Genomic DNA, 25,563 nt, shown 5'->3' on the forward strand with positions numbered 1-25,563 from the left:
ACGTCGGCTCCCATTATGCGCAGAGGAACGCACTGGGTGTGTAATTAATTTACGCCATTATCGGCCCTTCAGCTGACGTGTAAGTCGTTATAGGCCACTTGGGGTGCCAATCGAGCTCATTGCTTTCAATTACTAGGAGTGACGACGCGTCAAACATTATCTTCTTAAAATTCTAATCAGTGGCTCAAATTCGCGCAAATTCAAACAGGATGCCCAATGCCAATTATTGTAAACATAAATTTTTTGGAAATAAATTATAATTTATATTATGACTTGCAAGATTTATAAAAAGAATTAAATTTTAAATTTCCTGTAAGAATTATTCAAATCTGAAAATAACTGCAATAGCTCTTTTGCAAGCAAGCCTAAGAATTGATAAAAATGTAAAAATAAAAATAAATAATATATTGAAATAAATAAGATATTTAAAGCATAATAAAAATATTAATTTAAGTTAAAAATAAAAACATTATTTAATATTTTATGTGAAATAAAATATAAACTTTTACATAGTAATTGTTAATGATTTCTTATAATTGAAATTTAAATATTTAAACTTCTCAATGATTTAAACAAGAAACTCATAATGACATCTATACTGTGAATAAAACTTTTCAACCTTTTCCCGTCAGATCAATGTAAATTTTTTTATGTCGATGTACCTAATGATTTTATATTTCTGTCTTAATTGGGGTTATATGAACGTGATTATCTGAAATTTATTTCAATTTTGATCGGGCCAATTTTTCGAAAACATTTATTTTAGAAAATAATTCCCATACGAAACAATGTAAAATTTGAAAAAAAAATCAGTTCTCCCAATAAATTGAAATTTTGTTATTATGTCCTCTTGATACTGAAATCTTCAAACCAATGCCAATGTAAAAAAACTACAATAAAAATTAATGGGGCCAACTTTTGCAAAAGCCTGTCCTGCGAAGTTTTTACTTAAGATTCAATATCTGCAAAAATTATGTCACCAGACAGCGGAAAATGTCAATTGTGGTGCAGCCGAGTGTTCGTTCCTTCTTCCAGCAGCAGCTGAGAGCAGCCTAATTACAAGGCACAAAATTATGCACGTCTTCGCCGGCTTTCGAGGCCAATTACCGAAAGGGCGGAGGCCATTTGTCGTCTCGTGTAATGTCCCAGCGGCGCACGCTTCGGTCCAATAATTTACGTTTCGACTCCCAAATGGCAGCCCAGCCCTGAACGCTGCTGATAAGTGGAAAGTTTATCGGCAATTTCGGGCCAAACTTGCAGATTTATTTCAGTGACTTTTCAATTTTGATTTAGACAAAAAAATTAAATTATAAATATTTATTTTATAAAAAAATTGCCAGATTAAAAAGCAGAATAATTTTAAATGCGTCTTTTTTTTCTATTCATAATTTACATTTTTTTTAATGTGAATGATCTTTAAAATTCAAAATATATAATTAAATTATAAATTAATAATAATTAAATCATTTATTTATTTTGTATCAAATAAAATTTAGTATCTGAATTTTAATTATAAATAGAAAATCGTTCAAAAGCATCATCGATCTTCCTCCAAATTAAAAAACGAAAGGAGGTGAGCTTGTTTCTTTTTTTTTCATTTTTAGTTCGCACGAGAATGGACTGCGGGAGATCCAGAGCCGCGAATATCTCAATTTAGCACAATGTTTGCTATTTTTAGTCTGTGGAATAGAAAGATTGAACTTGGCATTTACGGAAGCCAGATATACACTCGCGACTGAAACCTCTCACAGAAATATTTTCATTCTCACTTTCAAGCAGTAAAACAAACAGAAACGCATTTTGTTATTCACGTAGTCCGGCCTCACAACGAACGCATCCAATGCGCTGAAAAATCGATTTTTCTCGCCGCGGTCTCAATGGTTAACCTTGCGTGAGAAAACCCAAAGTTCTTTGACCCCTGAGGAAGAAAATCGCCTGCAAAAACTATTCATTTAATCAAATTTTCATATTCAAAACCGAAAAGTATTGCTAAAAGTAATAAATTTTGAATTCTGCCTGGAAGTTAGGCAAGAAAAACACAGCCCTGCGTGACGGGCTGCATAGCTGCCGCAGGTAGGCGTGACCGAAACCCGACACCGGAAGCCGAAACGGGCCCCAAATGACGATTGGGGCCCTGATTGGGCCCGAAAGAATTCGGTCCGGTTCGAGAAGGGTCGGCGAGAGGCCTCGAAAGGGACTTACCGGGGGGCAGGTGCGTTTTATCGGCGAATTAGCGAGTCCATCGGCCAGGGGGAGGCAGCCAGTCGGGGGCCGTTTCGGGCCGATTCTCGACAGTCGGCGGCGCCACGGGCGCTGGCACTCGGCGCCGCGCGTCCGGCCTCGATGCGGAGCACGAGAGTCACGCGAATCACTGGCGAATTCGGCGATCAGCGCGACTGGCAGGTCGATAACGGAGCTGCTCGGCCAAGGCGAGACCCACCGGCCGCCATGTTGCTTTCGAGCTGCCCGGTGCTGCCTTTGGGGCCGCCTTGACTGCTGCGGACCGCGAGCTCGACTCGCGGGCACCACCATCTGCACCGCGAGCGGCGAAATAACGAGCCGAATCTCCGCAACACGCGCGCCGCCCCTGCTCGCCGGGATGCATAAATTCGCCAGATCAATATAATTAACTTGTAATATCTTTTTCACCAAAATGGACAATGAAGTGTTATCATAATTTTTTATAATTTTTTTTTATTAATTTAAATAATTAAAAGAACAATTGTTGTTGTTAATTTATCCCAATTTTTACATCACATTGCTCACAAACAATTTATTAAATTATTTATTTAATAAGATAAAAAAATTTAATCGAAACTTTTATAAGTGACACTAAAATCTCAATCAATTTTTTAAACCGACTGAAAACAAAACATCCTCTTCAGGTTTGCAAATTGAATTCTTTTAGTAAACTAAAATCTATTTATAAATAAAAATTACAATAATAACAATTTTCTGCAACGAGGAAGAGCCCGATCGCTTCATTTCCATGATCATCTCCTCGAGTGACAACTTCTTCAATATAAATAAAAAAATTGCAAATAACAGTGGCACAAGAAAAAATCAGTTTTTTTTCAATATTGTTTCAATGTAGAATTTAAGTCAATATCGTACTTGTCTTGAGAAAACAAATGAAAATAGAAAATTGCTAAATATTAAATAAATAGCAAATAAATGAAAAAAGTTTTTAATTCAATAATTATAGAATTAAATTTAGAAGGGCCCATTCTCTTCAAAATTCCCAATTAATGTAGTTGTAAATAGTATAACAAATGCAAAGAAAATTATAGTGAGGAGAAAATGGGCTTGCTTGCGAATAAATATCCCAGCCTATGGCCTAATCTGACTTTTTCATTTGAATAAATAATTTGTTTTATTTTTTGGAGCCTTTAAAAGCTGTAATTTTTTTTAATTTACATTTTTACCCAGTAATAAAGTTTTTATTTAAATAATTTATAACTTCAAAACTTCAAAAATGCTTTTCCAACAAATTTTTGATATTTTATTGGCCAGCAATCTAAATTAAATAAAAAATTGAATATAATCTGGTACAATTTATTTGTGTGAAATGGTAATTTTTTAGAAGAAAGTTAATAATATTTTACAATTTTTTAATAACATTCTCTATTCGTCAATTAATTTCCTGAATTTCACTCATTGCAAATTTCAAAATCTCCGACATTTGAGAACAAATTCCTTTTGTTTTTGCGCACTATTTTTGTTTTTCTCTTTCTCTAAAATAACCTGCAGAAAGCATTCATGTTGCAAAATCCAGAATTAGGCCAATTTGCAAATTCGCTTCGGCTCGCGCCCGTTGGTCGCCGCGTCGTCTGCGGCTTCGCGAGTCGACACACAATGTGGGTTAACAACAATTAACCGCGCTGCCAAAACGTGAATTTTGATTCGCCGTCCGACTTTCGTTCTTTCTTCTTTTCAATGATAGCTTTATTAGAAGTGTAAAGAGACTCGAGGAAATCTCTCACCGAGAGCGCCGACTTTCATCTCCGCTTGACGAGAGTTTCGCCGCGTCCGCCTGTGGAAACCCGAACTATGCAACCGGCGCGACTCCACATCGCTAACAGTTGCATACTTTTGATACTGGCAGGCTAATTTATTCCCTTGTAAAAATGGTAAAAATCTAAAAATAAATTATTTATTAAAAATTTCAGTAAGAAAAAATATTTATTTTTCTCTGGTTGACTTTCATAATGTCAAAATTTCCTTTTAATTAGCTCTGTCAGCATTTCTCACCGCTGCTGACGGGAATATGTTTGAGGTGTCACTCCATCCTCTCAAAGAAAATATGAGCATCAGACGAAAATTTTCAGTGGCCCGCAGTTGTTTAAATTTAACCCCTGCTCCATTTCAAATGTGAAAATGAGACTTTTTCCTAGAAGAAGCAAAAGAACGAAAGGATTGTTTCTTGTAGCCCGTCCGGTCAGATAGCAACTGGGCCTAATTTATTCGAATTTAAATCTTGTCTAGCACAGACAGACGGTGGCGGGAAGGCAGTTGCAACATGCAACAGAAAGAAAACGTGTCGCCCACTGCCAAAATAAATCACGAACGCTGTCCGAGCGAACCAATGCGATAAATATTACTCAATGGAAAGGTCACTGCACCACAGTTTATTGACTGTAAATTTTTCGAAATAAATGTATTCATTGATGTTTTGAATTCATCTTCGTTTAAATGGACTATTAAATTTAAAAAAAAAATAACCCTTACTTGTAATGAATTGAGACTTTTGAGGAAAGAGAAACACGAAATAAATTTGGTAGTGAAGAACCCAGGCTCTTTCCTCGTTGTAAAAAAATTGTTTTTATTAAAATACAAAACAACAATTTTTCAACAAGGAAAAAGACTGAGTTCTTCACTTCCATGATAATCTCCTCAAGTGTTAATTTCTTCTAAACAAAACATTTCGTTGAAAATTTTTAAACGTAATAAAAAGTCAATTTTTTTCATGAGAAAATTGTTTTTACAACGAGGAAAAGCCCGACTCTTCATTTCCATGATCATCTCCTCGAGTGTCAACTTCTTAAAATCAATTTTTTCAGCTTTATATTTATGATATGTATAGAAGAACATAGTGTTTGTTATTTTTCTTTTCTTCTTTAATACCAAAAACTTTTTAACTACTTCTAAAGTACAACCGTGATGCTAACTTGGGAATTTTATGACGCCTTCTTTATCCCGGAAAGAGTGGCTCTGGCCATCGACCTGTGCAGCCCTTGTCAAAGGCTTAACGGGGTCGATCGGCACCTGATTAGAGCCGCAGTTTCGGCGTCAACAAGTTGGCACAGCGCGACGAGTTTTGGGAAGGCCCAGCTGCTGCGCCGGGGTGGCTATTTTTATTCCGGCCGTCCACAGACGCGGAAGTTGATCCTTAATCCACTCTCGCGGCCGCACGTATGCAAAATTTCAAGACGAGATGGCACATTAAATATAAACAACTCATATAATTTATTGGCCGCAGCAGTTGCGTTGGAAAAATAATCACGCATCAAACAACCCCGTCCAAGGACTCCAAGGTCAGACACGCTGAAGGTTTTGCACTTTGCCTCGTCGCGATGATTTGTGGTCAGCTGCGTTCTATTTGAAAGTCGGACAGCATCATTAGTTCGTTTCGAGATAATGGCGCTTCCTCGTTTTGAGAGGCCCTTTTGCTTCTTGGATTACGTTGTCGGTGTTGAAGGATCGCGGCTTATGGTGGCGTCTAAGTGGAGTATCATATAATGTGCAAACTTTGCCTTGGAAAAATATTTGTTTCTCAGAACGAACGGCAAAAAAAGAAATGTTGAATATTTGAATTGGATAAATTTTCTTTTATTAAATTTAAATCATAAATCAATAAAATATATTTTATTTCATTTACTCTTTTTTTTTAATAATTCAAATTGCTTAAAAAAAATGTAAGAAAGAAATTTTAATTTTCTTCAATTATTTAATCTTAGATCTATTTGTATTCTTCTGAAGAGACCATTAAAGACATGAGAAATTTCTTGAATAGTCTCTGCAGTTAGTCTCATAATAATCAGAGTTAAATCGGCCCTCCCAACACGGCATTTAAAATTATACTTTTACCCGCTCCTATTTACTATGTGACAGTTGTGGCGTAAAATCGTGTTTATTTCACGGCAACTCGCTCTCTCGCCAGTTTAATTTCTTACACTCTCTATTTCGAGATCTTTGGACAAAGGTCTGAAAGGTCGTTGCCAAAAGAAACAAAAAAAGATAAAGGCTCGTTTCGCACGCAGCGATTTGCAAACGCACTCATTAATTTCACCCATGATTTAGCATCCTTGATAGTAAACTTGAAAAGAGCAGCCGGGGCGTCCTCGGGATAGCATCAAAACAGCGCAGACTTGGCCAAATCCATTCGTCTCCGACTGTCAACCCGGCTGCGCGTTCAGATTTTGAAAAACACAACGCCCACGGCGACGATGGTTGTAAAAAAAGGAAGGACCGATCCTTCAAAACAAAAGCGACTAATGAGCGACAACAATGGTTTTTCTGTACGAGTGGCGGCGCAGAACAATAAACGAGAAGTCCCTTCGCGGGGGCAAAGCAAAATATAATCCTCTTGGCAAATTCTCAAAGGGCTATTTCGGAGCAAGCCGGCTTTCAAAGTTACAGGTATCGGTGCTGGCGGGGCTTATTTTTAAGTTTTGGTTTCGCAACTTGTAACTTCATCAAACGGCGGGCGCCACAAACCACTGGAACTTGTTATTGTTGCTTCTGTCTGTACTTGACACGAATGTGGGCAAATTTAGAGGCAGACAATTTGTTTCCGGTTTTTACTGTTGCTGTTTGAAGTGAAAAATTTACCATTCTATTTCAGCCTTTACAGAATTAGAACTCGGAGGTGACACTCAAGTGCCCTTTAACCTTTAAATACACGGTTTATTTAAAGAACGAATTTGTTAAAGGACTTTATTTTATGGAAATGAAGAGATCAGGCCAGACCGTGACCGAAACTGGTAGAGCCATTTGTTTTGAAATAAAATAATTTTCGCAACGAGGAAACAACTCATTCCACAACCATCTCCTCGAGTGTCAATTTCTTCAAACATTAGGGTGAAATCTAGTATATAAATAAATCTTTGATGTTTCGATTTTGAAATCAGGCCGTGAGAAATTTTGTTTTTGAATGAATTACAAGCTTAACATCCCATTTATATTAATTATTTTTCTTATTTAATCTTGTAAAAAAAATCACTGTTCAAAAATACATCTAATTTAGGAATAGGGCAATGAGGCGTAATTTAAAACAATTTAAAAGTTTTATTTTTAATTAATTGCAAAAAATGTTCAATACAATTGTTTAAATTGAAGTTTCCCCAAATTAATAGTTAACAGCAAAAAATCAATTGTATCAGTTTGACGAGGCCTTTGAAAATGATGTCAGAGAGATGTGTGTACTCGTGTTTAGTAGACACTACTTGGCACGCGGCCATACACACCTTTGATTCTATAATGTGTACATGTAACAAGTGGAATGCTCTCTTAATTGCCAACCGTTCAATGCTTTGACCACAGGAGATTGATTCGCGATTTTCCGCACAGAGAAGAAAGAAAGGGATCTTCGTGAACTTCGGACAATGAAGAGCAATGGCGCTGTCCGCTAAATGGCAGGCAATTAAGAATTCATCCGTTCTCGCCTTTGCGTGTCGCTCCTCCGACTCGAAAATTATAATAAGCAGGGCTTGGGTGGTCATTAATATCACTCTCGCCTTCGAGGAAGTCTATTTTCTGACTGGGAATTGCCATGTGTCTGTCAAGCGTTATGGCGTTTCGGAGCAATAATTTTTTATGAGACAGGTGTTGAAAGCTTTCAAATTTTTCATTTTATGATAAAAATTCAGAATTTAATTATTTTCATTAAAAACCCGAATTTTTCTTCTTATAAAAATCGTAAATCTCTAATTCGGTCATTTGTTGCGGGATCGACGGATTCCGTGGTGACGCGTTTGTTGAAAAAGCGTGATTTGCTATTGTGAAAGAAACAAAGACGCATCTGGCGGCAACGAAAATTCGCATAAATTAGACAAAGTTGTGTCACACACAACGTGCGTCACTCAACACAAAAATCATGCGAAAAGCAATTTTGTTCTATTTTTAACACAACTCGAGTCGGGCAAAATCACGTCCAAGAAGTTATATTAGTTTTTCTTCGCGCTATTTTCGTGACCATTTTCCAAAGTATCTTATTTATATTGAAAACTCTTCGCCGTGTAGCCGACATAATTAGCACCAGGAACTATAAATTGTGTGTGGCGAGTGCACCGAAAACATTGGTCTCTCTTTAGCTTGCCAAAAGGCATGAGAGTTCCTGATGGTGGCGTGAAATTGATAAATCTGGAGTGTTTGCCAGAAGCCAACTCGTGCGCGCTTTATAATAATACAAACATCGATGTGGCGCGAAAAGTGGTTTTAAATCATTCGCCGAGACCGGCCGTTGATCTCGGCAAACGCGCGTTTGTGGATTGCAAACTTGCGCTTTTCAGAAATAATTTAAATTTGTTTTCATTAGTGCTGAACGAAATAATTTTATGTCAGCAAAACTAAATAAAATAGATAGGTGAGAAATGGAATTACTAATTAGTAATTAATTATTAATTTTAAATATACAGAAATAAATTTTCTTACTTAATAAAAATAAAATAACAAATGAACACAAAACAGTGCGCTGAAATGAGCTGACAATTTTATTTTTAAATAATTTATTCAATTTATTTATATTTCACCCAAGAAGAATTAAAAAAAAAATATTAAAATATAATTTTTAATATTAATTATTTTAATAAGGCCACATAAAGTTGATTTTTAGGATTTGTCTGTCAATTTGCGCCGACTTAAAATCTTCATTGATTTCAACTTTCCTCTTTCAAAAAAAAAATGAATAATAATAATGAATAATTATCAGACACGGACAAAAAGGATTTGTATGTTCCTGCCCAGACTTTGTTAATTTCTAAGCAGAACCCTTTGACTTGTTTTAGCTGCTTTGTATAACAAATTGCCTGTTTCGATTCGCTTAGAGCCTCGATACAAGATTTTTGAAAGTAGTTTGAGGCGATTTGTTCTTTCACATAAATTTTATAGCAAAGAAGAGTTTTTTCAACTAATTGATAACATTGTAATATTTTTGTTGATTATTACTCTCTATTTTCTACTTGTTTTGTACTATGTTGCAAATGGGGCGCGTCGCAATGAGTAATTACATCGTGGTGACGCCTCATACGTCAATAAAGATCAATAATAATAATAATAATCAAATTTGAAGTTACATTTTTAGTTATGAACAGTTTTGAAATGCGTGGACTTAAAATTAGGCTATTTAAATCAAAGTTTAATTTGACCACTTTAAAAAAAGAAGCTTTTGAAATAGAACTGAAAGTTTAAAAAACTGTACTCACCACTTCATGCTCTTTCGGAAGTTTACTTGGCTTGATCTTCCTCACACACGCGGACGTGCCACCTATTTGCACCGAATCGAAAGCCGCGAGTTGCTCCCGCCGGCACCAAAGTGGGCTAGCTTGAGAACGACACTGAGCCTCCTGTCTTTCTTCCATCCCATTTTCTCTCGCCAGCGGCGCCGACGGTGCCCCTTCCTCCACCCCTATCCTCCACCTCACTAGAGCAGCCTGTGCAAAAACTTTTGCACAAAGTTTCTGCATTTCTTCGGCTTTCTTGCTGCAACACCACATGTGTACTTAATCTTCAACGTTGCAATTTTTATTAACACACACAATAGCAATTCTTGCAGAAAATTACATTTCGTTAAGAAGCCTCTCAAGTGTAACTTTTCCAGTTGTTTCTCAGGATTTAGTTTGGATAACTTTTAATTGGAAGCCTTTTGATTATTTGAAAAAAAGATAAGTCTATATTTTTGTATGAGGAGAATTATTAAAAACTTATTTAAATTAATTAAACAATCATTTAAAATTTGGACTTATTTTGTTTCTAAATTTTTGGTCTTACAATTAGCAAGGAAGAAATTTGGTAAAACCACACAAAAATTATTCACAAAAAAAAAAAAAAAAAAATACTTACAAGTTCTGAAAATTTTTGGTGATCAGTTTTCATTGAGCAGGATATTGTTATTTTCATAAAAAAAAACTCACAAAAGCCTGATTTTCAATGCAAATCACAGTGCATACTAATCCTATTAAAAGAGCATTCAACCCAGCGAATCAATGCTATAAAGGATAAAGGTCAAGTGTAGCATAAACAAAAATATTCCATAAATTTCATCGGCGTAAAATTCATTCTATGAATAAAATTAATGCAAGTCTCGTCTGAACTAATTGTTTATCTGAAAAGGGTGAAATATACGTCTTCGGCTCATAAAAGTCAGTCGAAATGAACGATTCGACCTCAAACGCGTAAAAAAACAAATGCTTTCCGTGCCGGGGCGCATCCCCATGACGTGTGTTGCTCGCAAAGTCGCAGTGCGTATGACTTTGGCAAATGGCCTAATTCAGGTGCGGCCTATATTTCAAAAAGAGCCCCAAGGTCGGAATACACCTAGCGGTCTGTGCTAATTTTTCTAGAAGAGAGAAACACCTCATTCTTCGCGAAAGAGAGCGCAAAATTGGAATCATAATTAAATCGCCGGTCTGCGCGCGTTGGCAGTTTTGGCACTTCCTGAAGAGCGCCGAGAAGTGGGTTAAGATTTGCTGGCCGCCAATGTTTGGACCACCTTGATGCTCTCCAGACACCAAATTTAATTTGTAAGTCAAGATCGTTCTGAGTGATTTCCATCGAGGGGAAAAACACAAAACTTGGCGAGACACGAATTTTTATATTGAAAAATATTATATAATTTAAAAAATTGGTCTGATGGATTTTTTTATAAAAATCAAATCATTTGTAGAGATAAATTACATTGAGAGAGACAGTGAATCTCTAGACTATTGAAAATTAAATTTTATTAGAATCTTTAGTAATTCTTTGCTAAAAATCAGCCCATTTAAAATTAAAAGAAAATTTCAAGAACAATAAAAACTATTTTATAAGTTAAAAATTTTCTTGTAATAAGAGAGGGAAATATTAATTGGCATAAGTCTTTTTATAGTTTTGAAACATGAATAAGCGTAGCAATTAAAGGGGAGTTTGAGTCGGCGAGAGACACATTAAGTTTTTGGAGGTCTTAATTTTTTGGACAGGTAAAAATAAATCCGTGGCGCACCTCTTTTTCGCACGTCACTTTTTGCATGCATGTCAAGGTGAGAGCGAAAAGCAAACAGCTACGTTTGCAAAATAAGCGAAGCCTGATTTATTTTCGTTAGCCTAATGAGTGGCGCAGTCAATGAGGCGCGTATCAGTGGGAGGCCTGAAAACGTATAGACCACTTACTTAAAACATCAAATGAGAACAAAACTCAATAATCAGACGCAAATTTAGTCCTTTGCTTATTGAATTAAAATTTGTTCCCAATACGGGCTTTGTTCTTTTTGAGAAACTTTATGATCTAAAAATAATTACACGGTTCCGCACGATTCTAGGAATAAAAATCTCGTAAAGGAAATCTGGCTCAAAGTTAATAGTAAAAAATTATTTAGAACAACACCTGATGAATAGAGACCCTAAAATAACCACCAAAAAGGATCGGAAGGGGTGACGTCATGAATTATTTTTCAGCTGCAAGGTAAACGATTAAACATTCGCTGCAGCTGGCGGGGTCTTTTTCAGTGAGTGAGTCTTTAACCAACTTTCTCCTGGTGCCCTCGATTCGCCTCATTGAAAGAGAAATAAACAGCCCCCGAGATGAGCGCCGCATGTCTCTCTTTCTAGACGCAGGACACGCGTGGGGCTTTGCGTTTTTTTCTCACACCCCGACTGACAACTCCAAGGCCCCGCTTGTAAACAAACACGGTGATTTTCTACGATTAATCATTTCATTTTCCAGTCTGTATGATTGTGACGCACAACGTCATATTCAGAGACTTTATGCTTAGATTCTGCTTCGGGTATAAAAATACATCTTATTCTCACGCATTTAGTGTACTTTTGCGCATAATTTTTCCACCCACACAAGAAAGAATTGAAATGAAGTAAAAAAAAATATAAACAATATGCATTTAGAATAAAATTATGAAATAATATTTTTTAAGTACTAATTTAGTAGCAAAGATTTTTCGTCAGTTTTATCTCGTCATCAATCATGAACATTGTCTGACTGTATCAGATTAATGTGCATCCGGCTTTATAATTAAATTGCGCTTGCAAAACTTTCCATGAATCTGATGGCGTTTGCAGGGCGCAACTCGTCGCTCTGTGCATGAACGCAGTACCTCATCAACGATATATAAAATGCGCGGTATTTCTTATTTTCGATTATGGACGCAAATTACATTTTGCACAATCGCATTTTTCGTCTTTCTTCCTGACATTTTCACGCAAGAAAGTGGCAATACAACTCAGCCGACAAGTCTAAAAGTGCTCAAGGAATACGATTTTGAAGGTCGCTTTAAATTTGTTAATTATAAAAGTTAGGTATATTTTTTTGCTTAAAAATTAAAAATTGCAGCCTACAAACTAGTACGCGCGCTCACGTCCGCATGCATATCGCGATGTTTGGACCTGCAGAATTTAGCATCAAAAAAAGTTTGCAAATACGATGCCACAACTGGACTATGCAAGTTGATTATACTTTAAAATTAATTATTCTTTCAGTTTTGTTCTTCAATTAAAAAAAGAAGGAAATCTAAATTTAGATCATATTCTTAAGTTCTATAAGACCGCCATTTATTTATTTTTAATTTTCTTTAAAAAATCACATGCGTCGGTGGCTTTTTTATATAATGCATTTCCGGCCCATTTTTGGATGAAACCTGTGAATATATTTTTGTTGGCGTCAACGCATAGAAAAGTTAAAATCCCAGCTCTGTCAATTAAAACGAGAGAATATGAAAAACGTCATTTTGAGGGGAGCCATGCTACATTTTTATTTCCTCTGACAATCGCGCCGCTTTGTTTCCGTCATCAGTCACCATGCGTTTTCAGAGTTTCACTTCGCCAATTTTGATCATTTTATTTACGGTGCGTTTTCCTTTGAATATTTAAATCTCCTCAGACATTTTATGTTCGTTAGATATGTTTTTACGTACTCGGAGGAAACTACAGTTTGAAAGCCCTCAAAGAATTGGACTACGAGGGTATTTATTAATTTGTTTTTTCATATTTTCTCACATCGTGTGACGTTGACCTGCTCTCATTCCGCACTAATATGTCGAATGCAGGATTTGTGACAATAAATTCCGCCATGTCTTACTGCATTGGGCAATGCTTGGGTTTAACGGGACAAAAATCGAAATGCAATTTTGAAAAAGCCACCGGCCAGGGTAATTTGAATTCGTCTAAAAATACAATAATACTTACAATTAATCCCTCTCTAGCAATTGGAGGCAGTTGTTTAGCAGATTTCAACAGACCCGCAGCAATTGATCGAAGGATGATATGTGTTTTTGAACAAAGGTATTCTATAAAATTTTGAATTATAAACGCCAAATTTGTTATTTTTGCAGAGACATTGATAGGGGACTCACTTTAGATGCATTAATTGCCTCAAAACTGTGCACAACAATTTTGGTCTTGGTCACTATAAATTTCTATTATTTTAATGCCACTGAACCGGCCAACATGTTTGTTGTGGATGAAGGTTAAAATAATGGCTTTATTATTTTTGGGGTTTGGTTTTATTAAATTTTGTTTAGATCTTTACAAAAAAGCATCAGACATCTCTTCCAAGCCCACAGTCAAATTGCATTACAAACTGGGAACTCTAATGAATATGACAGATTCGATGACACCGAAAGACTTTTCAAAAACTTTTGATATGCCTGGAAGAAAATCGAAATGGATCAGTTCAATCATAGACCTTTGCAAGAAGCCCGAAGGCACTTATTTCACAGGCCTTTACATAAGATGGCTTTATCCAGGCTGTCCCAACGTATTTTTAAATTTATTATGTTTAATTATGCGCGATTTAATATTAATAATCATAAAAAAAACAGGATGACTGCAAAATTGGTCCAGCAATGGATGAACACACGTTGATAAAAGCGCTGGACGAGTTGGCCACCACTTGGAAATCAAAATTTCCCAATAAATATTGGGAACTTGCAATGGAAACTTCAGCAAAATCTGACAACATTTACATGGGTGATTTATAAATTCATAAAACTGTCGTAAACCTTTTTTTGAAAAAAAAAATCACCAAAGGTTTGGGAGTTGAGAAGCTGGGAAAACTGCTTAGCTATTTTCTTATTCTAAATTATGAATGGGCCGAGCCGAAACCAACAACCACTCCTCCAAAGACTCAGTTCCAAACTCCACTTTATAAAAATGTAGTGTGATAATTAATATAATATTTTAATTTTTTTAAATCGCACTGAAAATAATTTCAAACAGAACTTTGCTATTGACGCATACTTAAAAAAACACAAGCAGGACAACAAAAAGTTTTTCTACGGCGTCACAACAACTTTGGTGAACTACGCGCTTTACGACTCCAGACTAATTAAACTGAAAGACAAGCTGAGCGAGGACGAATACTTCGTAAACGCCGCTGCAAGCAATTGGATACTTTTCAAAGAGGTAAGAAATTTTTAACAGAAATGGTAAATTGAGCAAATTCAGAACGTTATAGGCCTGCGTGAAAATATCAGATCCTGCCAACAACTTTACAATTGTGGTACCCAATAATGAAAATAAAACGACTTACGCCTTTACTGACGGCACTTTTATCCCATTCGACGAGACAAACGACATAGTTGAAAAAGTAAAATTGATATTTTTGGTGATTTGATTAAATTAAAAACTATTGTAACTTTTCACCAGTTGGCATTCATATTTGCAAAATATAACAATAGGATTGGAGGCGCGTGGATGAAAAACATAAGCCACGATGATTTTACAGGAACGGCGTGTGGTTGCGGTCCATTCCCAGTATTACGAGCAGCAAACGAGGGACTCTACGGAAGCAAATGCAGTTTGAAGCTATGTTTCGCTAAGAAAAAAATCACGACCAGCAACACAAACTCTACCAATGCCACGGCGGTTGGCTAAAATTAGTTTTTATCCTATTAATTTGTATGATTATATTATGTATATACTGTGCGTTAAATAGAGTATTATAAAAATATTTACAATTTAACAAAATTTATCGCTGAACAAAAAAAAAACAAAAAAATAAATATGAAAAGTTGAAAGAACCTCTTTGCAAATGAAAAAAATAAAAGACACTGACCCCAAAATGCGGTCTGCTGGTACTTAAAAAACCTTGGGTTTTGTCGTGTCCAAACTAAAACTAAGGAGGAGGATTAAATAAAAAATTAAATAAAATGGGGAGGATTAAATTATAATAATAATAAAAAAAATACAGAAATTAATTGTTTATTAAAATTAAAATCTCATCATTTTATTTTCATTTTTAATTATTTTATTTAATGATCCCACTTAGTTTTAGTCAATTTTAGTCGAATTACAGCTTCACCTTAATGCCTTTGCACGTTGCTTTCGCGCGGAATTGTTTTAAATATCACACTAGCGAGCTAAAAGAGGCGCTGTCGTCGCACATGTTGTGCCTCCGCATGTGGTTCTGGAAAAATAGCGCCATTCTTCTCGGTTTAATCTCAATTTTTCTAGATAATCAGTTAAATATCGTTTGATGTGAGGCACTTAGCTTAACTTTTATCATTTGATGCTGCAATAAACATTCTAAGCGCACAATGGCGAGCATCCACTCGCTTAACATTCGCGGCATCCGTAGTTTTGGCACCGACAACGACGACGAGCAGGCGATCAAGTTCATTTCTCCCATCACTTGCATTGTGGGGCAAAATGGTTGTGGAAAAACGGTTCGTTTTCGTCAAATTGCTTCTGTATACCCCTTTCCTAACATTTGAGTTACTCTTTTTGCAGACAATCATCGAGTCCCTGCGCTATGCCACGACCGGAGTGTGTCCTCCTGGCACGGACAAAGGCAAGAGTTTTGTCTACGACCCGAAGCTGACTCGTGCTGGCGAGTCCCTAGGACAGGTCAAACTGAGGTTCAACAGCACCAAGAAGACCGTGATGCAGATCAAAAGGTCAGTCAGGTGCACGACCAAAGGGAACAAGATTGAAATGAAGACCCTCGAACCTACCGTGGAATACATTGATAAATATGGAAATGTGAGTTTAATGGCAAATCCCTGATCAAAGTTCAAAAGATCATTTTGTTACATATTTGTCTTTGTTTTAGAAAAATGCATCATCTGGAAGATGTCAGGACATCAATCAAATGGTCACAAGCAACATGGGAGTATCTGCGGCCATCTTAGAGAATGTCATCTTCTGTCATCAAGAAGACTCGCTCTGGTATAAAAATGAAAAATACTTTGGTTTATTTTCATTTTTCAATTTCAATACTTTTCAGGCCATTGGACGAGTCAAAGAAATTGAAAGAGAAGTTTGATGATATTTTTGATGCTGCAAAGTATAACAAAGCTGCTGATTCTTTGATCAAAACAATCAAAGCTAAGAAAATAGGTTTGCCTATTCACTTAATTTTTCTTAATTACCCTAATTAATGAGACCTTTAGATTTCAAAGTGGCCAAAACTGGAATTGAACTCCATAAACAAAACTGGGATACTTTAGTGAAGAAAAATCAAGAGTTGGAAAGAGATTCCAAGAGGTATCGCGAAGGAGAGGAAGAGATTGAGGAACTCAAACAGAAAAAGAGGCCAATGAGTGAAGAGTTGAGTAAAATTCATCAGAGAGAAAGTGACTACAGCGATTTGAGAACACAAGTTGGTACGTTGTAAAGCAAAATTATTTGAAAAAACAACCAAAGCATTTTAAAATTAATATATTTTTAGCCACATTGACAAGCTCAAGGAGCGATTTGATGAACCAGCAGGAACACATAAAGAAACAAATCAAGAATTTGCACAAAGGTTCTCGACAAGAGCTAGAGGAAGAGATGCGCAACTTCAAAGCTGACATAGAGTTGAAGGAAAAGGAAATTGTTGAAGTAAGGAATTCCAAATGTTCTTTGGCATGTGTATAATTTTAATTGCAGCTTGAAGAGGAAATTGCCAAACTCTCTAGAGATGAGAAGGCTATGGCTAGTCGAATCCAACAGGAGCAAATGGAACTCGGCAAGCTCACCCAGGAGGAGAAAACTTTTAAAGGAGTTCTTGAGAGCAGGCTCAGACTGCTGCAGAGTATTGCCAAGGAGTTGGATAAGAGTAATTTTTCAATTTAAAACATAAGAACTTGAAATATAAAATTTTATTCTCTCCAAAGATGTGAAAATCGAAAGTCCTGATGACAAGTCTGGATATGAGAAGGCCCAAGGAATTATTGAGAAGGGAATCCAGGATGAAGAAGTCAACTTGAAAAATGTTTGCAAAGAGCAAGATTCAATTGAGAGAGCACAAGAGAATGAAATTTACAAACTACGGTAGTTTTTCTTTGCTTTTTTTAAGATGACGAATTGACCAGAAATTTTCAGAGACGAGTTGTCAAAAGCGCAAGGCAAAGTTGCCCAGCTTGAGACGAGCATTGAACAAAATGACAATCAGCTGAAATCCAACACCGCCGAGTTGAGGAAAGTTGACTCTGGACTTGCAAAAGTGTCTGTTTTGGAAACTCGTCTGAATAGAGTTAAAGAGGATTTGAAAGCCGAAGAGGACAACCTGGACATTGAAGAGTCTCAGAGGGAAATCCTGAGCACACAAGGAGAAAGAAAAGAGTATTAACAAAAAACATTATTTATTTTGTTCCATCATTGCTGCTCTTTTTCAGTCTGGAGGATGAATATGAGGTGATTTCTAAAGAGATCAATGTCCTTCAACTAGCCAAAGGTCATCAAGCTGAGGCTGACGTTTACAAGAAAAGCATTGAGGACAAACAAGAAGGAATCAAATCTTTGTAGGCTGTCTAATTTAATATATTTATAAAGATCAATATTTTATGTTTTCTTTTCCTAAAATAGGATGGAAAAGAACAAAGACGGCTTGAAAAATCTTTTCGCAGAGATTCCCGAGACTAAATTGAAATCAGCCGTGGACAAAATCATTGCCACAAATGTAAAGTGCGCATTTAATTGTGCTTTTTAATTCTAAATCACTCGACTCATTAGGAGAAAGAAAGAGCCATTCACCAAAAGGCACTGCAGGATTTTAAAGATGCCCAAATCTCTGCAAATGCAGACCTTGCTCATGCCAAGAAGCAGCTTGAGGAAATTGAGAATACATTGAAAGGTAAATCATCAATAGATTCCTTATGAAATCTTCAATTTGGTATTACACAGTTGAGGAGAATAAAATCCAAAAGGAATGTGGCAACAAAGACTTGGATGCAATGCTTCGAGAAACAGAAGCTGAGCTTCAGAAAGCTACTGTAAGTGGCTAGTTTTTAATTAATTATATGATAATTTAGTATTTTTACATACATCTTTAAGGATCAAAAAGGCATTCTCGATTCATCCTGTGTGTTGTTCCGTCGATATATTACCGTGCTAAAAAAGGAAGATCCATGCTGCCCTCTCTGCCACCGTGATTTTAAAGCAAAGAAGGAAACTGACAAGTTGATCGATGAGGTTACTTGAAGCGAATAATTTATATTATTTTCTTAATCTAAAAATTATTTTCAATCTTAGCTCAACATAAAAGTAAAAGATTACCCAGTTCAAATTGAAGACCAGGCCAAAAGTCAGAAGGCTCTGCAGTTCAAACTCAGCCAGCTTCAGCAGCTGATTCCCTCTCAGAAGAAACTTATGAAAATGCAGACTGAAGAACTTCCCCAGCTTAGGTAAAATATAAAAAATGGAAAACTTTCTGAATGAAAATGAATGAATCGGGCATTATCCATGATCATCTCTTTGAATGTCAACTTCTTCAAACAAAAAAGCTTTCTGAATGCTTGTGTTTATTTCAACAGGGAGCAAATTGAGGACTACGAGATGACACTGGCTGTTGCCATAGCTGAGGAGAACTCGGCCGTTGAAAAATTGAAAGTTCCTGAGACCAAGCTGAAAATTGCCGAGTCCCTTAAGGCGGATATGGCTTTTGTGGATAAATACCAAGAGGAGATTTGCAAGGTTGAGGAGAAGCTGCGAGAAGTGGAAGAGAAGTTAGCTGTGGGTGGTAGGATATATACCAATGCATTTTTTTTTTCAGTAAATTTCTATTTTCCCCAATCAGGATCATCTCGAAGCTTGGAGGAAGCTCAAGAGGATCAGAACAGGATATCAGCTTCAATCAAAAGGTTGCAGAAGATTGCCGAAGATAAACAAAATGCTCTTAACAAGCATCAGAAGAGAGTTAACGATCTGAAGGACCGTAAAAATGAACTCACCAAAGAGCTGCTGGACGTAAGTAGAAGTGTAAAATTTTAAATTATCAATTTCATTTTTAATTTTTTTTTTAAACGACACAGAAACTTAAATATTCTAGTTGAATAAAATGTTAATCTTTTCTCATTATTTAATTTTTATCAATTTATACTTGCAAAAGGGAACAAATTTGTATCACAAGTTTTAAATTTTAATTTATAACTTTTATCAGATTCGATCAGGAGAGCAGCGGAAAACTCAACTCTTGGACCTGGTCAAGCAGCTGACTGAAAAAGACAAGCAGTTTAAGAGAGAGCTAAAGGAAGCTGAAGAAGCTATCAGGCCAAAGCAGGATGCCTTAAATGCTGCCAACGAGGAGAAGTCGATTGTCAAAATGGAGCACAATGCCTTGCGGGAAGCTAACCAGAAGAAACTGTCAAACTTCCGGAGTCGCTTAGCAAGTTTAAAGGAAATGAACAAAAGTGTGGAGACCTATGAGGCCAGGAACTTGTCCCGCAAACTAGAGGATTTGAGAGCAAATGTTGAGAAACTGACAGAAAAGAAGGATAAGGTCAACTTGGCAAAGGAAAACATGAGTGACAAGAAGGTCAAATTCCAAAAGGATCTTGCGTCCCAAAATGTAAATAAACTCTTGCTGATTATTTTAAAAACTTGATACTAACAATTCTAAAAAACATTTAGGTTAAGCAGAGAGACTTGAACGATAATCTGAGACTATTTGAACTGAGAGAGAAAATTGCAACTGCAGAGGGAAAACTATCCGATCTGCAGGAAAAACTTGGCAACTTGAACTTTGTGGAGTTAATGGAGCGAAAGAATAAATTGAACAGCACCATTTTGAGCATCATGAATAATGTAAGGGAAATCCAAATTTTGTTCGTTAATTATGTAATTGTCATCTTAACTATTGCAGATTTCTCACCTAGAAGGTGCTCAGAAAGAGCTGAAGTCTAAAATCAACGAGCTCAAACAGGAGCTGGACAAGCCCATTATGAAGAACGCTGAGGCCACATACAAACAGAAGCATGTCAACCTTCTGGTATAGCAAATTATTGATTGTAATACATTTTCTACAATTTTTTGCCATCAGGTGGAGGAAAGAATCATTAAAGACTTGCACATGTACCTTACGGCGTTGGAACAGGCCGTTATTCACTTCCATAAAGAGAGAATGGCGGAGGTCAACAGAATCGTTCGAGAGCTGTGGATCTCAATCTACAAGGGCTCAGACATTGATCATATCGAGATCAAGACTGAGAAAGATGAAAAACAAGCAGGTTTTTGTTTCAAATTATTTTTAAACTTCAAATCAATAAGTTTTTGCTTGAATAGCTACAACAAGGAAAAGTTACAACTACAGAGTTGTGATGGTGAGGCAGGAAAGGGAATTGGACATGAGAGGTAGATGCAGTGCCGGGCAGAAGGTCAGTAGATGATTTGTCCTTGCATTGAAATAATTTTTTTTTTTTAATTTTAATTTAGATGTTGGCTTCACTTGTGATTCGAATTGCTCTGGCCGAAACATTCAGCTCCAGCTGCGGAATCTTGGCGCTCGACGAACCCACTACCAACCTTGATGCAGCCAACATTGAAAGTCTTGGCAATTCATTGATCGAGTACGTAAAAGTTGATAATTGGCCCAAACAAAGTTTAATCGATTTTTTATTAATAGGCTCACTCAAAGCCATAGGATGCAGAAGAATTTCCAGCTACTGATTATCACCCATGATGAAGATTTCATTGAAAAATTGACCCAAGCTCAGCTGATTGAATCCTTCTATAGAGTGACTCGCGATAATCAGTAAGTTTTTACTTTTTATTTTTAAGAATCTAAAAATAAAAATTTTGCAGAGGGCATTCCAAAATCAAGAAATTCAAAGTGGGTGGCACTCGTGAAGGGGAATAAGTGCAGAAGAAGAAAAATCATTTTAATTTTAATCATTCCTAAACGCAATGTATAATTAAAAAATGACCATATTTTAAATTTGTAAATTGTGTCCTAAAATAAAATAAAAAAGTAATTTGCAATCATGGCAATAGTAAATTTATTTCAGGGTTGAATTCTTGCATGAAGAGGTAGCAAAAGAGAAACTTTGCGACTACTATTTTCAAAACAAAGACTCCTGTTAGTCTTAGCTGAAGAGATAATATCTGCAACTCTATTGATTAAAGTTGAAACAGCTTCATTTTGCTTTGTGGGGGTTTTCATTTGAATTGTTTCTGCCTTGTCACGTGTGATTAACGAGCTGTGTTTTTTCACTAGGTGAGCTTTGAAGTCCAAGTTTTTATGGTTTTTGCACAGAGGACAAAAGAATAATGGGTGCCTGATAAGGTGGCAACGTTTCATCAAGTCACTATCGTAGATCACTTTGCACGGAATGCAACACCCGTACTTATTAATATTGAAAATGTGTGGAACGACCTTCTTTGTGTTTTGGAAACTCATTATGCACTCTTTTCTGTGCTTGATGTACAAAGACTCATTGCCGATGAAGAGAAAACAGTTTGGGCACTTGTAGGTAACTGGATGCTGATTGCCAATGTGATTATTCATGACCTCTTTAGAATTGGAAGTGAAATTGCAGGCGTAGCATTCCATTTTAGACATGTGCTCTAGAATGTGTTCATCTAGGTCTTCGATGAGCAATCGGTCATAGTCACACTCGTCACAGCGGTACCTGTCTTTACTGCAAGAGGCAATTATTCTCTTCTCTCTGTGATTTTTGAAGGAAATGTGGCAGTTCTTGCATTTGAAAAACCTCTTCTCTCCGTCTTCTGAACAAGTTTGCAGGTGGTGGAGACTGAAGACAACCATGTACTGGTCGGGGTGCAGAAAAAGTGGTTTCATGTGTAGAGAACACTTCTTGCCCTTCAGTAATTGACAGGTGGAGCAACAGGGAGTGAAATGAATTCGGAAATGAGCTTCGATGTCCAAGGCACATTTCAAACGCAGTGAGCAAACCCGGCACTTGCCACAATCACTGACTAACAACTCCTTGTATTTTTCATCAGTCATCATCGAATACCTCAGCATGGTTCTTGCCATTTGCAAGTCTATTTCCAATTGTTTGGTCAAACTAGCGACGTCATCTATGTTCCAAATGTAACTCTCGGTAAGCTTGTCGACAACCCAGAGATGGTCCGTTGAGAAGTGAGTCTCGAAAGAGTCAACCAGGGCAAAGCACAGGGGACACTGAATCATGGGATGCTTCAATGCCATGTGAGATTCATGCCTCGTCTTGTCAGCGAATTCCTCACCACATTTAAAACACTTTTCCACTTGCAAGAACATAGAAGAGAATTTCTCGTCGATTCCTCCAAATGAAGGACTGTCTTCATTTGTCAAGGTTTCCACCATGGTAATGGCTCTCTGTTTGCATGCTCGGGAGTGCCTGATGAGTTCAGCTTCGTTATTGGCATGGAATTTGCAGCTTTGACAGATGTACACAGACAGACTCATGTGCGACCTTAAATGTATGCTCATTATTCTGTCTGATGCGGACGAGAAATCGAGGCACACTCGGCACACTTTGTTGGCCAAGTGTTCCGCCAGGTGAGTTATGGCCTCCTCTTTGCCACTGAAGAAGCTTTGACACTCTGGACAGCAGTAAAATAGCTCCATCAGTTTGAAGACATGAGCATGTTTTGTCACTTTGCATTTTGTGCAAAATAGAGTTTGTTCGTCTATGTTTTTCACAAACTTGTGCTGGGTCAGCTTGTCGTAATAATTTTCCGGATGTCTGAAATGAGGCTTCTTGTGCTTCAGACAAGCTTTTCCAATTGTGCAAGCATCACAACACGGTGTGCAATGAAGATCAAAATGCACAGGCACATCTTCTACGGAGATATCGGTTTGGCAGATTTTACATGTTTTGGTAGTTTGGTCTAAAATCATTAGAATCTTAGCTTCCTTTTTGCTCAGCTTCAGGAACGATTTGTACAGTTTTGAAGCTGGTGAAATTTGAGCTGCAGTCGGATTTGGAACTTGTGCTTGGGAAGTTGCACAATCAGCAGTCTTATGGGGTAAAGCAGGCTGCACTTCAGAGCTGATATCACCCAGTGGGTCGCGGTCCTCCAATTCGGACTCGGTTGTAGAATTGGTGCTGGGAGCATGAATTTGGATCCTCACAAAGTGATTATTTCCAAAAATAGGACGATTAAATTCTTCATGTAGGTTCTGCTCAGTCGTTTTCATTGGCTGAGGAGGTTTTCTACCCCTGTAAGACTTGTCTTCCCGAAGCTTATTTTGATGGTCATTTGAAATGTGCTCACAAAGGGTGATATGTTTCATAAAACGCTTGCAGCAAACAATGCAATTGAATGGTGTTTTCTTGATGATTTCTTCAATCTTCATGTGGTCAATGTAAACATTGCTGTCGGCAGTGGTAAGGCTGCACTCCTGACACTTGAATTCAACGCAGTTGAGTTCGTGAGATTGGTTCTGCAAGTGAGTTTGCAACATATCCTTGGTCGAGGCATAATAGTTGCAACTGTGACAAGAGAACATTCTTGTCATGGAACCTTTTTGGTGGGTTAGCTCGTGATATTCAATCTTTGATAAATCAGTCGATGCGTAATTGCAGGTTTCCGAGAGCAGCAGGTAAAAAGCATCAGAGAAATGCTGACGGGCATGGGCCAGAATGTCCTTGGGCGCAAGTTTTGACGTGTTGCAGAAGTTGCACTTGTATTTGAGGAAGTGGTGGGTGATCTTGTGGCAGATGAGCAATTCCCTTGTTGCGAAGCAGCACTTGCACTGCCAGCAGGAGTATTGAACCACTTTATCCATCATCACTGGCACGAACTTGCGCAGGTTGTGATAGCCCATGCAGTGATTGTACATGTCCAAGAGGAAGGTGGTCGTTGCTTTGCAAATTTCACACTGAAAGTAAGATTTCATGTAGGCTCCAAGGTTGTGGATGTTGATAATATGACTTTGTAGGTCCTTTTCTGTTGACAAAATCTTGAGACAAATCTGGCATTTCTGAAAAGAGAAAATAAATGTAAGCAAGTATTAATTATAGTTCTAGACTTACAAAGAGTTTGTCTGCTCTGTTGGCTGCCGAAGTTAGCATCCACGAACCCTATTAAAATTTGATATTACTAAGATTTTCTTAAATTCCACACTAAAATTTTTACCTCCAAAACTTCAATTCTGCTGACCTCTCTGAATTTGAACCTAATTGTTGCAAAGCGGTCATTTGACTGTGCTGGGTCTTCAAGGAGATCTGTTTGAGTCTGAAAAATAAATTTTATTAATTGACCTTACAAAAAGATAAACTTCCTTACTTCACTCAAAGGCTTGCTTTTGCCGCTTTCGGGCAAAGAAACTGTTGGGGATGAACTTGATTCACAGTCATTGTCTTCAATCGTGCTAGAGCCGGAAGGAAAATTTCCATCGACAGGGACGTCACAAGCCTAATGGTAAAAAGTAAATTTTTTAGTACATAATCAATTTTAAGAATAATCATGTTTTACTTTCTTCTTTTTTCTTGTGGATTGACAACTGTCCAGCTCAGTTTCAGATACTGCTCTTTTATTATTGACTGAAGCATCCTAGTGACAAAAAAATAAAAATTACTCCGCTGAATCAGACACTTTGAGTTACAAAATTTTAATTTTTTAATTTTAGTATACACAACTTCAACGAAAATAATATGATTAAATTTATTAATAAAATTGTCTTAAACATGGACAATTTAATAATTTAAAAATTAATTTTTGGTTGGTAAATTGAGTTTGTAAATACACACCTGATCACTGTTCATTCTTACGGATCAACTTTGAATGTAAATTGTCAATTGAACGTCCTATGGAACACAGAGACGTAGCCCCACTGAAAAAGATATTACAGTAGAGAATTAACAACTATGAAATTATAATAACATTTTGTTGGATTTTCAACTGGTTCCAGTGAGACTTTGTGTACTAATAAATGGTTTAAAAATCGGTGAATGTATGAAACGCACCTCGATAATGGCAATTCATTTCATTTTTATGGCAAATCTTCACTTTTTATGTCAAAATTAATCGAGATTTCGAAATTTCAATTTCAATCAAAAAGTTTGTTTTGTTTTTGATCGAGCACAGAGCAACGTGCCGGAAGGTGCTGCCCTCCTCCGTCAAAGTTTGCATTTAGACGATTTTTTCTGATTGATCGCAGCGCCTCTGGCGGCGAGACGGGCGACTCGGTGGCCGGCAGCCTGTGAA

The 25,563-nt window shown here is 36.9% G+C and overlaps 4 protein-coding genes across 11 annotated transcripts in view; 2 read left to right on the forward strand and 2 right to left on the reverse strand.

The window, feature by feature from the left end:
• The window catches only part of LOC132200567 (tau-tubulin kinase homolog Asator), a 27,091-nt gene extending 17,522 nt beyond the window's left edge, over positions 1-9,569 (reverse strand). For 4 of the 5 annotated variants that reach the window (XM_059626124.1, XM_059626125.1, XM_059626128.1 and 1 more), the window contains exon 1: positions 9,423-9,569. In XM_059626124.1, coding sequence (XP_059482107.1) covers positions 9,423-9,430 — 8 coding nt within the window. In that variant the 5' untranslated portion in view covers positions 9,431-9,569. Of the gene's footprint in view, positions 1-2,202; positions 2,494-9,422 lie in introns of those variants that run through there. The other variant, XM_059626126.1, reaches the window with a different exon arrangement.
• Positions 9,570-11,533: 1,964 nt separating this feature from the next.
• LOC132200620 (chitinase-3-like protein 2) lies at positions 11,534-15,347 on the forward strand. 3 transcript variants are annotated; one of them, XM_059626236.1, is made up of 11 exons: positions 11,534-11,883; positions 12,268-12,472; positions 12,539-12,646; positions 13,407-13,485; positions 13,536-13,669; positions 13,725-13,960; positions 14,025-14,172; positions 14,233-14,357; positions 14,422-14,607; positions 14,660-14,791; positions 14,851-15,347. In XM_059626236.1, exons 2-11 carry the CDS (start codon positions 12,322-12,324, stop codon positions 15,076-15,078), a joined length of 1,527 nt encoding a protein of 508 aa, XP_059482219.1. In that variant the 5' UTR covers positions 11,534-11,883; positions 12,268-12,321; the 3' UTR covers positions 15,079-15,347. The 3 variants fall into 3 exon arrangements, with proteins under 3 accessions (XP_059482219.1, XP_059482218.1, XP_059482220.1); XM_059626237.1 differs by lacking the exons at positions 11,534-11,883; positions 12,268-12,472; positions 12,539-12,646 and adding exons at positions 12,748-13,050; positions 13,103-13,166; positions 13,251-13,352; XM_059626235.1 differs by lacking the exon at positions 11,534-11,883 and having other exon boundaries at positions 12,159-12,472.
• Positions 15,348-15,585: 238 nt separating this feature from the next.
• On the forward strand, positions 15,586-21,389 carry LOC132201323 (DNA repair protein RAD50). The gene is made up of 25 exons (XM_059627403.1): positions 15,586-15,869; positions 15,934-16,185; positions 16,256-16,371; positions 16,430-16,542; positions 16,596-16,808; positions 16,874-17,028; positions 17,077-17,245; positions 17,304-17,460; positions 17,512-17,751; positions 17,805-17,930; positions 17,995-18,088; positions 18,142-18,262; positions 18,313-18,401; positions 18,463-18,600; positions 18,661-18,812; positions 18,942-19,147; positions 19,205-19,374; positions 19,568-19,975; positions 20,038-20,211; positions 20,270-20,395; positions 20,447-20,633; positions 20,689-20,780; positions 20,839-20,972; positions 21,029-21,157; positions 21,208-21,389. The coding sequence occupies exons 1-25, from the start codon at positions 15,741-15,743 to the stop codon at positions 21,260-21,262; spliced, it is 3,945 nt and encodes a 1,314-aa protein (XP_059483386.1). The 5' UTR covers positions 15,586-15,740; the 3' UTR covers positions 21,263-21,389.
• On the reverse strand, positions 21,378-25,563 carry LOC132201324 (zinc finger protein 594-like). 2 transcript variants are annotated; one of them, XM_059627405.1, is made up of 7 exons: positions 25,323-25,563; positions 25,107-25,189; positions 24,832-24,909; positions 24,643-24,771; positions 24,493-24,591; positions 24,390-24,437; positions 21,378-24,316 (listed from the first exon to the last, which is right to left on the reverse strand). In XM_059627405.1, the coding sequence occupies exons 2-7, from the start codon at positions 25,119-25,121 to the stop codon at positions 21,407-21,409; spliced, it is 3,279 nt and encodes a 1,092-aa protein (XP_059483388.1). In that variant the 5' UTR covers positions 25,122-25,189; positions 25,323-25,563; the 3' UTR covers positions 21,378-21,406. The 2 variants fall into 2 exon arrangements, with proteins under 2 accessions (XP_059483388.1, XP_059483387.1); XM_059627404.1 differs by having other exon boundaries at positions 21,378-24,337; positions 25,323-25,561.

The sequence above is a fragment of the Neocloeon triangulifer genome, unplaced genomic scaffold (genome assembly GCF_031216515.1).
Source record: "Neocloeon triangulifer isolate White Clay Creek 2 clone unplaced genomic scaffold, ASM3121651v1 ptg000014l, whole genome shotgun sequence".
Lineage (NCBI taxonomy): Eukaryota > Metazoa > Arthropoda > Insecta > Ephemeroptera > Baetidae > Neocloeon > Neocloeon triangulifer.

What these genes read in the sequence shown, in the direction of transcription:
- LOC132201324 (XM_059627404.1), bottom strand. An exon ending in AAAGCAAGCCTTTGAGTGAA is followed by an intron (nt 24,592 to 24,642) that starts GTAAGGAAGTTT and finishes TTTATTTTTCAG; the next exon opens with ACTCAAACAGATCTCCTTGA. An exon ending in GCAGAATTGAAGTTTTGGAG is followed by an intron (nt 24,438 to 24,492) that starts GTAAAAATTTTA and finishes AAATTTTAATAG; the next exon opens with GGTTCGTGGATGCTAACTTC.
- LOC132201323 (XM_059627403.1), top strand. Translation starts at nt 15,741, where the DNA reads ATGGCGAGCATCCACTCGCTTAACATTCGCGGCATCCGTAGTTTTGGC. An exon ending in TGCCAAGGAGTTGGATAAGA is followed by an intron (nt 17,246 to 17,303) that starts GTAATTTTTCAA and finishes TTCTCTCCAAAG; the next exon opens with ATGTGAAAATCGAAAGTCCT. An exon ending in GAAAGATGAAAAACAAGCAG is followed by an intron (nt 20,634 to 20,688) that starts GTTTTTGTTTCA and finishes TTGCTTGAATAG; the next exon opens with CTACAACAAGGAAAAGTTAC.
- LOC132200620 (XM_059626236.1), top strand. Translation starts at nt 12,322, where the DNA reads ATGCGCGGTATTTCTTATTTTCGATTATGGACGCAAATTACATTTTGC. An exon ending in CATGTTTGTTGTGGATGAAG is followed by an intron (nt 13,670 to 13,724) that starts GTTAAAATAATG and finishes AATTTTGTTTAG; the next exon opens with ATCTTTACAAAAAAGCATCA. An exon ending in ATCTGACAACATTTACATGG is followed by an intron (nt 14,173 to 14,232) that starts GTGATTTATAAA and finishes AAATCACCAAAG; the next exon opens with GTTTGGGAGTTGAGAAGCTG.